This window comes from Somniosus microcephalus, chromosome 8 (assembly GCF_052327205.1).
Source record: "Somniosus microcephalus isolate GS21.2 chromosome 8, FLI_Smic_1.0, whole genome shotgun sequence".
In the NCBI taxonomy this organism is placed as follows: domain Eukaryota; kingdom Metazoa; phylum Chordata; class Chondrichthyes; order Squaliformes; family Somniosidae; genus Somniosus; species Somniosus microcephalus.
In genome coordinates, this window is record NC_140994.1 from 37,934,425 (window position 1) to 37,946,821 (window position 12,397).

At 45.3% G+C, this 12,397-nt stretch overlaps 1 protein-coding gene across 12 annotated transcripts in view; it reads left to right on the plus strand.

Moving 5' to 3' along the window:
- The window catches only part of LOC147113459 (uncharacterized), a 364,793-nt gene that overhangs the window by 248,622 nt on the left and 103,774 nt on the right, over positions 1 to 12,397 (plus strand). For all 12 annotated transcript variants that reach the window (XR_015079214.1, XM_085994578.1, XM_085994586.1 and 9 more), the window contains one exon: positions 12,143 to 12,267. Coding sequence is in view for 11 of the 12 variants with exons in the window: in XM_085994578.1 (XP_085850704.1) it covers positions 12,143 to 12,267 (125 nt within the window). In the remaining variant the exon portion in view is untranslated. The remainder of the gene's footprint in view (positions 1 to 12,142; positions 12,268 to 12,397) is intronic.

Below are 12,397 nucleotides of genomic sequence, written 5' to 3' on the forward strand. Positions count from 1 at the left end.
GTTCTTACCGGAGGCTGCTGTCTCGGTTGGGTCGCTGCAGCGGTTGGTGCCGGGGGCGGCGGTCCCGTGTCCCATGGTTTCGATTGCCATGTCTCGGCGCCGTTACGGGGGTATGCCTCGAGGTTTCGGTGGGCCTCCTCTAACGAGAGCGCAAGGGCAATGGCCGTCTTCAGGTCGGGTTCCTTGCTTTCTAGCAGTCTCTGCCGGGTGTGGTCTGACTGGAGGCCCCTGACGAAGGCATCACAGGCGAGTCCCTGCGCGTGCTCCACAGCCGTTACCGCTTTACAATCGCAGTCTCTGCAGAGTGCCAGTAGCGCCCGTGCAAATGCCCCTACCGATTCTCCCGGTTGCTGCCTGCGGGATCCCAAGAGGTGTCGGGCGTAAATTGTGTTCACTGGGCGCGTATATTGCCCTTTTAGTAGCTCGAGGGCCGCCACGTACGTATTAGAGTCCCGGATTAGCATATATACTTGATGGCTCACCTGGGCGGTCAAAATTTTCAGTTTGTGATCCTCCTCTGTAACCTGTGAGATTGCGAGGAAGGATTCAAAGCAGCTCAGCCAGTGTTCAAACTTGGCTGATGCACCCACATCTTGAGGGTCGAGGTCCAGGCGTGGTGGTCTGAGGGCTCTCAGCAATGTCTGCTGTATCCGTTGCTGTTGTTGCTCCTCAGGTGTCGCCATTTAACTTTTAGCTAATAAAATTGATACGCTTATCAATTACTTCATAAAAGGTGATGAGTCGAAGAAGAGATGATGAGTCGAAAGAAGAGATGAATAAGGCTTTTATTAGCTAAGAAGAGACCATGCTTCTTCGTGAGTGACTGAACAAGTCTGAACGAAACCCACACAGTGGTGGGTGGAGTCAGCTGAGGCATGCCTCCATACACAGCGCCACCCAGAGGTGGCAATATACAATACAGTGGTTTACCACAGTGACCAGAATTGCATGCAGTACTCGAGCTGAGGCCTAACCAGTGTTTTATACAGTTGAAGCTAATTGAGCTGTGGAGGGATTTGAAGACGAGAAGGATTTTAATTGGGGGACAGGGAGTCAGTGAGGACTGAATGTAAGACAGGATAAGTGCAGCTGAGCTCTAAACAAATTGAATTTTGTTGCAGGTTCGAAGGCCAGCAAGGAGGACGTTTTAGAATTCACGTCTAGTGGTGTCAAAAAAGTGGATCAAAGGATTCTGGTGCCCGTGAGGGTGGGATAGGGCAGAAGCAAGTAATATTGCGAAGGTGGACGCGATCTTGGTGATAATACGTGGGATTTGTTGAACAGGATGTCAAGGTTTTACTTGATTTGGTTCAGCCTGACTTAGGGGCCAGGTAGAGGGATGGAGTTAGTGATGGAATTAGAGTGGAATTATGGCAGGGGCTGAAAACAATGGCTTTTTTTTCATATATTCAGTTGCAAGGAAACTTTGACTGATTTGTGACTTGATGTCAGAGAGGGAGTTTGACAGCAAAGAAGTAGTGTTAGGGTTGAGGGAACAGGTGGTTGAGTAGAGCCAGGTGTCCCCGGCAGAGATCATGTCACTGAGAGGATGCATGTAGATGGGAAGGAGGAGCAGGTCAAGGGCAGATTCTTGGGGAACTCCAGTAGACTGTGCTGGGGCAGGAAGAAAGCCTTCGTCGAAGAGGCACTGGTTGCATTTAGGTAGGAGTGGATTGTGAGGACTCAGAGGAGAGGTGGTGTCGGAGGATCCCATCGTGGACTGTATCAATTGCAGTTGGGGAAACAAGGAGAACAAGGTGAGATAATGCACCGCAATCACAGTCACAGACAATGCCATTCATGACTTTGGCTAGACTGGTCTCATTGTTGTGAGCAGGGTGGATGCTGGACTGAAGGGATTCAAATAGAGAGTTTTGGGATAGATGAGTATGGAGCTGGGAGCTGATGACATAGGAGGAGCTTGGACAGGAAAGGTGGGTTAGAGATGGGATAGTTGTTGGAGAAGATAGGTGGGATTTTTGATGAGAGGGTGATGACAGCAGTTTTGAAAGGGAGGGGACTGGTGCCTGAATGAAGGGAGCTATTAGCAATGCTAACAAGCATGGAGGCTAGGAGATGTGGTTGAATGATCAGCAGTTGAGTGGGGAGGGGATCAGGGGAACAAACAATGGATGGGTCTTATGAGCTTGGAGAGGGTGGGGAACATGGGAGTGACACTTTAAAGTGACAGGATTGGAGGTAGGATGAGTTGGTGGAAGGTCAGGAGGAAGGGAAGGTAGCAGCAGAGACAAGTGTCACAGACTGTCTCAGTCTTCAAAATGGAGAAAGCCGTGCAATCCTTGCACTTAGTATTGGAGGTGAAGGTGGAGGGGCTGGGGAAAAGGGATTTAAGGAGATGGTTTATCATGTAGAAAAGAAGTCTTGGAATGTTCTTGCCTTCCCGGAATGATAGTGATAAATTGAATGAAGAAAGGATATGCACATCCTTAATTAATGAAATTCTACTACATAATACTCTGCATTAGAAATTGCCCCACACAAAGGTTACGTCCATTGTAATGTATGTACCTTTAAGGGGAGAACTACTTTTTACAGCTCCTGTATACTGTAGTACCGGCAGTGACCACACCTGTATATAAACCCTGAGTAGGGATCTGTATAGTTAGTTCTAGAGTAACCCTCATTCAGTAAAAACCTGTTGATCGTTCCCTGCAGTCCCTTGTCTAATTATTGAAGGACACAACCTCAAGATACACGGATCTAACACTGGCGACGAGCAAATTCAAACATACCTGCAACTCTACATCACCTCCCAGGGATTCGCTCCTGGAGAACAGTGGAAGAAGGCCGAGTCCAGAAGCATGGGCGTCGACCACGGGAAACCCCCAGTCATCCAGCGGAGATGTGAGCATCGCAGGGGAGGCTGTCGAGAGCCAGGCTTGGCTTTCCAGTCACGGTGGTCCAGTGAAACGGGCTGGCAACAGGTACTGCGCAGACCCTTCCCGGACAGCGGCGGCTAGAGCCGACCGACAGCACAGAAAAAGGCCAAGCGGCGTCGACAGGGGAGAGAGAGAGGGTAGAGCGCACAGGGTGCAGCCGGTGTTCAGGACCGAGCAGCGTCAATGGTGGAGAGAGGGGCGCAGGAAAATGCGCAGAGCGCAGCCGGTGTTCAAGGGCCAAGCAGCGTCAGCGGGGAAGAAAGGAAAGCGCGGGAGACGCCATTTCAAGCCGCAGCGGGGAAGAAAGGAAAGCGCGGGAGACGCCATTTTAAGTCAGTCTAACCACACCCAAAAATGCCAAAGAGTGGCAGTATCACAGCATTCGACAATGAAGTCGAAGATTGGACGACATATGTCGAACGCATAGAAGTATACTGCAAGGCGAATGAAGTGCCAGATGACAAGAAAGCGCTGGTATTGTGGAATTCAATGGGTGCAAAAACGTATGGCTTACTACGAAACCTAGTAACCCCAGAGAAGCCAGTAGAAAAGGATTTTGAAAACATAGTGTCAATCCTACAGGACCACTTAAACCCCACACCGCTGCTGATAGCAGAAAGATTTAAGTTTCACAAAAGGAACCAGCATAAAGATGAAAGTAATGCTGAGTATTTAACGGAACTGCACAAGCTATCGAAACACTGCCAGTTTGGAACGGGACTAGCAGATACTTTAAGGGACAAGTTTGTGTGTGGGCTTCAAAGTGAAGGAACCCAGAAACGGCTTCTATCAGAAAAGGATCTTACGCTGGACAAGGCTTTCAGCATTGCAGTATCACACGAAGCAGCAGCACGGGGCGTGGCAGAGATACAACGGAGACCGCAAGAATATGGCACAAATGAAATGTCATACAGAACAGTGAAGTGCTATCGCTGCGGCAGAACAACACATGACCATAATGATTGCTGCTTCAAGGACAAAGTGTGCAGACAGTGTGGAAAAGTAGGACACATAGCAAGAGTCTGCAGGTCGGGAAAGAAAACCAGCAGCAAGAAATCTCCACAGGAGAAGTACAAGAAGGTACATAAGGTGACGGAGAGTAGTTCAGACGAACAGAAAAGTGATACAGACTCCGGAAGCAAGGAGCTGGGTTGTCTGAAACTACATAATGTGATCAAAACGGAGGATCACCAAACTATCTGGGTCACGCTCAAGATAGCAGGAGTCCAAGTGAAAATGGAATTGGACACAGGATCAGCTCTAACAGTCATAAACTGAAGGGACTACAAGCGGCTATTCTCACATATACCCTTGAGAGATACAAAGATTGTCTTGAAGACATACACGGGGCAAAAAGTCTACCCCAAAGGAAAAATAAGGGTGAATGTTATATATAACGGCAAGGAAACACCAAAAATGGACCTATATGTATTGCCAGATGGAGGACCACCACTACTAGGACGTGAATGGATCCGGAAGATACAGCTAGATTGGCATTCCATACAAGCACTGACTGTAGATGCCAAAAAGGATGACGACGTCACACCTGGACGACTGTCAAAAATGCTAACTGACGCACAAGAAGTGTTCCAGCAGGGACTCGGAACACTAAAAGGCATAACAGCGACGATCAAAATAGAGGAAAATGCAAGCCCAAAGTTTTTTAAGGCCAGACCGGTACCTTATGCGATCCGCCCAGCAGTCGAAGCAGAGCTGGAAGGTTTGGAACGTTCAGGAGTACTGTCCAAAGTGGACTGGAGCGAGTGGGCTATACCCATCGTTCCTGTAATGAAGAGGTCGTTGAGTAATACGCCTGGGGAACCAAAGAAGGTTCGCATCTGTGGGGACTTTAAGGTGACAGTGAACCCAGTCCTTCACACTGCACAATATCCGCTTCCGCGGATTGAAGATATTTTTGCCTCGCTATCTGGAGGGAAACGCTTCACTAAGATTGATCTGGCCCAGGCGTACCTGCAAATGGAGGTAGAAGAAGCCTCGAAACAGTACCTCACGATCAACACTCACAAAGGTCTCTACCAATACAACTGGCTGGTGTTCGGGGTAGCATCAGCTCCAGCTATTTGGCAAAGGGCAATGGAACAAGTCCTGCAAGGGATTCCAGGGACCCAGTGTTATTTGGATAACATCCTGGTCACGGGCGAAAATGACAGTGATCACCTCGCCAACCTGGAGCAGGTGCTCACTAGATTGAAGGAATATGGGCTCCGAGCTAATCGCCACAAATGCGAGTTTTTCCAGAAGCAGATCTCCTATTGTGGCCACGTTATTGATAAAGAGGGGTTACATAAGTCCCCTGAAAAGATTGAGGCAGTAGTCAAGGCTCCAGCACCGGAAAATGTGTCACAACTGAGGTCGTTCCTCGGGCTGGTGAACTACTACCATAAGTTCTTGCCGAATTTGTCTACCGTACTACACCCACTGAACACCCTGCTGCAAACGGGGGTACCATGGAAGTGGAGTGACGAATGTAAACGAGCTTTCCAGAAGAGCAAAGCATTGATCACATCAAAAGAGATGTTGGCTCATTTCAACCCAGCACTACCAATTCGGTTGGCGTGTGATGCATCACCCTATGGCATTGGAGCGGTGCTGTCGCACAAATTCCCGGACGGCTCGGAGAGGCCAGTAGCCTTTGCATCTCGGTCACTAACCTCAGCCGAGCGTAACTACGCCCAGATTGACAGGGAGGCCCTCAGCCTAGTGTGGGGAGTGAAAAAGTTCAATCACTATCTGCACGGGCAGAATTTCACCTTGCTGACTGACCACCAACCACTTGTCTCCATCTTTAATCCAAAGAAGGGTGTTCCGGTGATGACTGCGCAACGGCTACAAAGATGGTCCCTTTTTCTGGGGGTGCACCAATATGAAATCGAGTATAAGGGCACGAAACAGCATGGAAACGCTGATGGGCTATCACGTCTGCCACTGCCTACTGCGGAGGAAGCACCAGCAGTGGATCCTGTCGAAATATTTCATTCGACTATAATTGAATGCTTGCCAGTAACTAACGCTGGTATAGAGAAGGAGACCCGAAATGACCCGACACTGTCTCGGGTATATGATTTGACGGTGAAGGGATGGCCAGCACATGGTGACTCACTGTTGCCAGCATTCTCATCCAGAAGAGAACAGCTGTCAGTATGCCAGGGGACCTTGATGTGTGGATCCCGAGTGGTAATTCCACCCAAGCTAAGGGAGAGAGTGCTCAATGAGCTTCACGAAGGTCATCTGGGAGGGGTGAAAATGAAAAGCCTTGCTAGGGCTTATGTGTGGTGGCCGGGGATCGATCAGCAAATCGAGGACCTGACAAAGAGCTGCTCAGGATGCCAGAAGGTCCAAAATGCACCACCACATGCCCCTCTACACCCATGGGAGTGGCCCTCATCTCCATGACAACGGGTGCATATTGATTTTGCTGGTCCATTCATGGACTCAATGTTTTTAATAGCCGTGGATGCGCACTCGAAATGGCCTGAGGTGATCAAAATGTCCTCCACCACCACGGAGAAAACTATTGCAGTCCTACGGACCATTTTTGCCAGGAACGGCTTGCCAGAGCAGATTTGCTCTGATAACGGACCACAGTTTGTGTCCGAAGAGTTTCGAAGATTTATGAAAAGGAATGGGGTGAGGCATTACACATCCGCCCCGTATCATCCAGCCACAAATGGATTGTCTGAGAGGTTCGTACAAACCTTTCAAAAAGCAGTAAAGGCCATGTGCGATGACAACATTCCACTGCAGCATAAGGTGGACAATTTCCTGTTAGCTTACAGAAATGCGACACATGCAGTCACCAACCAGGCCCCGGCCATGATGTTCTTTAACCGAAGGTTGAGATCTCGTCTGGATTTGCTCAGACCAAATGTATGAAGAGATGTTGAGAATAAGCAATTCCAGCACATCAATGAGAAGCCGACAAGGAGCTTCAATGTAGGGCAACCAGTCTTGGCCCGCGACTACCGAACAGAGAAATGGCAACCAGGAATGATATGCACACGGCAGGGGCCACTAATGTACACAGTGGATGTTGGGGAGAACATTGTGAGATGCCATGCTGACCAGATCCTAGAGTCACAGGAACGAGTCAACCCCATGTCTCGGCCTTACGTACCTGATGAGGAACCTGACGTACAGGTAGCATCTACCCCAGAAACAGTAGCATCGGAAGCTGATGAACCAACCGACGACAGGGGGCTAGAATCGCCTCCGCACCAAGAGCAAGACACTCGGGAAAGGCGCTATCCAGAAAGGATCAGGAAGCCTCCCCAAAGACTGAATTTATAAATAGACTATTTTCAGTTAATGTTGCATGTTAAAAGTGTTAATTGTAATTAGTTTGATATTTAATTGTTAAATGAGTGTTATGGTACTGTTAATCTAAAAGGGGAGGAATTGTAATGTATGTACCTTTAAGGGGAGAACTACTTTTTACAGCTCCTGTATACTGTAGTACCGGCAGTGACCACACCTGTATATAAACCCTGAGTAGGGATCTGTAAAGATAGTTCTAGAATAACCCTCATTCCGTAAACACCTGTTGATCGTTCCCTGCAGTCTCTTGTCTAATTATTGAAGGACACAACATCAAGGTACACGGATCTAACATCCATAGAATTTGCAACACCGAATGAGGCCTTTTGGCCCAACAGGTCTGTGTCGGTGTTTCTGCTCCACACGCGCCTCCTCCCACCCTACGACATCTCACCCTATCAACATATCCTTCTGTTCCTTTCTCCCTCATGTACTAATCTTCCCTTAAATTCATCTATGCTATTCACCTCAACCACTCCATGCAGTAGCGAGTTCCACATTGTCACCACTCTGAGTAAAGAAGTTTGTCCTGAATTCCTTATTTGATTTATTAGTGACTATCTTATATTGATGGCCCCTAGTTTTGGACTTCCCCACAAGTGGAAACATCTTCTCTACATCTATGTCTTCGTAATTTTAAAGACCTCTATCTGGTCACCTCTCAGTCTTCTCTTTTCTAGAGAAAAGAACTCCAGCCTGTTCTGTCTTTCCTGATAGTTGCACCCGCTCAGTTCTGGTATCATCCTTGTAAATCTATTTTTCCACTTTCTCCAGTGCTTCTATATCCTTTTTGTAATACGGAGACCAGAACTGTGCATAGTACTCCAAGTGTGGTCTAACCACGGTTCTATATAAGTTCACTGCTTTTGAATTCTATCCTTCTAGAAATTAACCCCAGTGCCTTGTTTACACTTTTTATGGATTTGTTAATCTGCAATGCTACTTTTAATGATTTGTGAATCTGCACCCTTACATTCCTTTGCACTTCTATCCCATTTAGACTTATTTTCCAAGGGGTGGGTAACCTCCTTATTGAAATTCATTTGCCATTTACACACCCATTCTGCAAATTTATAAATGTGTTCTTGTATTTTGTGGCAGTCTTCCTCAGTGTTAACTGTACCCTACAATGTGGTGCCAGTTGCAAATTTTGTGTTTGTACTTCCGATTCCCAAGTCGAGATCATTTATAGAAATGGTGAACAATAGTGGTCCCAGCACCAATCGCTGTGGAACACCACTTCCCACCTTCTGCCATTCTGAGTAACTACCTTTAACCCCTACTCTCTGTTTTCTGTTTTGTAGCCAGTTTGCTATCCATTCTGCTACTTGTCCCCTGACTCCACATGCTCTGACCTTAGTCATGAGTCTATTATGCGGTACCTTATCGAAGGCCTTTTGTAAGTCCATTTATAATAATGAGGTATTACATCAGATAACATGCACTTCAAATCTATAGTCGCAAATCTTCCATTAGCTGTGCAGTGTAATGTAGCCAACAATTCAACTTTAGACAAATAATTAACCATATTTGTTCCAGACCAGTTCTTCTAGTGTTGCATGCATATGTGTTAATAACACAATTATCTCAAGCTGCAGCCTTGATGTTCTGCTACCCTGTTTTCTAGTATTATATTAATCTTTGATACAGCCATTGTAAATGAAAATTTCTGTTCAATAGAAATTGATAATTCAGCATAATTTCTCTATCCACATGCATTCTGGACACACGTCAAATGATAGCAATCTTTGGATGCAGTTACAAGATTGGTGTGAAATGTTATTCAACAGTAGGGTAATATAATCACACTGTTTCTATTTTGAGAAAAAATAGGAAAATAATCACAAATTTACAGGGGGAAACTGCACATTATACAAGAAAACCTGATCACAAATGTGGGACCACAGAATTTCTGGCCTGTCAGATTAAGTTATTGGTTTGACTGAAGTACTTAAATTTTGGGCCCCCTAAACCATACATTGGCAATAAAGAAAATAGAATTCTTTCTCCCACAATTAGCCAAATTGTAACAAGCTTCAGAACTCATAACCACATTAAAGAGTTTACATTTTGGAGAGCTGCCATTATCACTGAGTATTCGAGAAATGATGCAGCTCCAAAGTCTCAAAATACATTTATTTTTGGGAGGAAGGAAACTGGAGATGGATGTCTTAACTTAATAATTTTAACTGTTTGCTTTGGTTAGGTGAATACTTTGTTGTCCAGATTGCCAATTTTACCACCCAAATTACTTGCTGCTACATATTTCAACTGTGCACCAGCACTGAAATGTAATGCCCTGCATATTTGGTATTAGCATGCTATGATCTTTTGCAGTATACCTACTTGTATAACATTGGTGCTTTTGATGTGGCAGTGAGCTTAGCTGAAAAGGGTAGTCTTGTGCTATTAGCGTAGTACATCACTTTTTTTTAAACTGTCAGCTCACTGAACTGACAGTCAGTTTGAAAACCTGATCACGAGAAGGAATGTCTTGTCAGCTCTTTTCCAGTATTAAAAATGTCACTGGCAGTCAAAGGCTGATGGTCACTGCTCAGTGGATGAAATGTGTGAACGTATGTGCGTAGTTTTGCCCTCCCCCACTTGACAGCAATGCACGCAGGCAGTGTAACCACAGCTGTCTGTTCACAATGCTGTTTAAATACTGCAGTACTTGGTGCATTAGTGACCCAAATTTGGCAATTCAGGGTTCGTTTCCAAATGCAGGAATTTTACTCAACTCCCATCACTGAGTTTGGGCCCGTCTTTCTGTTTTAAGCAATGGCGCACATCCGCAGAATCTTCTCACTGCTGTAACAGCTGGTGGTCAAGTGCTGCCATCAGTGTTTTAGAGCTACAGAGGGATTTTTAAAATTCCTCTGCTGTAGGGACGTGTGTTTGTATTTTACTTAGTGGTATGGTAGCAGAAGAAAGGCATCTTTATTTCCTGTCTTTGGGACACCATTTCTGAAGACTATAATGCTTTCCCATGTCCACAGGGTTTCTGTATTTTACAGGGAAAATGTATACAAGTCTACTGCAGGAAGGATGAGTGTATAACAAGCTAAAGCAACAAGATGTTGGGCTTCTTTTGTTGTTTGTCTTGTTCCCAAGTGGCTTTCCAAAATCTAACTTGACACCGCGCATACTGGACACAAGCCAAATGATAGCAGATTTTGGATGTCGTTAAAAGATTGCTGTGAAATTTGATTTAACAATAGGGTACTACTGTTTCCATTTTGAGATTAAATAGGAAAATTATCATACACATACAAGGGAAGCCTGTACATTATACAGAAACATCTGATCACAAATGTAGGACCACAGGATCTCTGGTCAGTCAGATTCAGTTCTTTGGTTTGGTTGGATTTGATCCCCTCAAACCATGCATTGACGAGAAAGAAAATAGAATTCTTACTCTCACAATTAGCCAAATCATACCAAGCTTCAAAAATTTTTGGAGAGCTGCCATTATAACCAGGTATTGAAGAAATTATGGGGCTCCAAAGTCACAAAATACATTTATCCTTGGGCGGAAGGAAACTGGAGATGGATTTCTTCCCAGATTTACGTAAGAACTTTTCCCAGTGAAGGAGCTATGGACGAGAATAGACTTCCTCCCTAGAGATATGCAAGGATGATTTCTGACCTGACTCTCAACTAAGAATATGGATGCAGGGGGTGACATTTTAAATTTAGAAAAATGTAGAGAAAATTCTTAATTTTGTTGGGCAAGGGTATTAAGGGGTACAGAACCAAGGCAGGTGGATGGAGTTAAGATATAGATCAGCCATGATCTAATTGGATGGTGGAACAGGCTTGAGGGCTGAATGGCCTACTCCTGTTCCTATTCTTACTTACATTTTACTGTGAAACTCTGATATCTCAAAATGTTGTGGAAAATTGGTAATCACTTATGAGAAATTGTATGCCCTCATTAGTCTAGGAGATACTTGATTGACACATCCTGGTGCCACTATCTTGCCAATCACCTTATGTTATCATTTTAGAGCCACTGCAATTATAGACTTATTGCCAACAGCTGAAATTTTAACTCCATTTTCTCCGTTACAATTTCCTACTGTTTAGATCAATTTTAAAAAAATCTGCTGAATAGCGAAGTTCAGCGAGAGTGAAGAATTAATTTATTAAATCTATTCTTATCCTTGAAACATAACCATTAAGACACTCAATAACACAGGGGTTTAGTGCAATAGAAAGAAGGGGTTATGCTGGTGCAGTGGATAGAGGATCTCTTTGCATGTGTCGGTGTTTCTGGTAACAGAATACCTCCATGCTAGTGGTACGCTCCAAGCAGTGGTGCTGTGAAAGCGAGATTGGGGTTTGAGATCTCATTGAAATTCAGTGAAAATAACAGAATCGGATCTGGTCAATCAAATGGCTGCTGCCGTCAGATACAACACTGAAGTCCTTCTGAATCAGCCTATGCAGTGCCAGCAGTGGGTTCACACTGTGAATGGAGAACGACTGATGGAATCGAGTGTAAAGGCAGCTACTTTATGCCATACAAGGAGATTTTGAAAGAACGTCAGTTGCTGGGAGCATAAAGGATGCCCAGCCTGCAGTGACTTACATTCACTCAACTGAACAGGAGTTCCTTAGTTTCTCTCTTGCTTTGAACTAAACTACAGCCTATCTTGTAGACAGCATTAGGAAAGAAATGGCTTTTAGTCCGTGGCATGTTCTGTCTCCAGTACAATGGGCTCGATGGACATGGTCTACTGTGTGTGGTGGAGGAGACTATAGTCTCCAGTTCATGCAGAAAATAACTGGAGCTAGGCAAGTTCTTTTGGTGTTATGGAAGAGTAAGAGATTCAAAACTAATGGGGTTATAATCTCAATGGAATTGGATGGACTTTTCACAGGACGTGTTCATTTTGTTTTAGGAGCTCAGACTCAGAAGGAGCGTTTGAGACACCTGAAGAGACAACACCTGTCAAAGTCCCTCCGCAGATCTCTCCCACTGCTACTGAAAAGGAAAGCCAAGAGCAGCTGCCATCAGAAGATTCAGGTAAAGAAAGCCAAGTATGATTAATGAGGGCCGGCTGAAGGTCAAACTGATAAAGTGGAGACACAAAAGCGTAGAGCAGTACAGACAAAAGATGGGAATTTTAAACAGGGTGGCACTTTGTGTTTCCTAC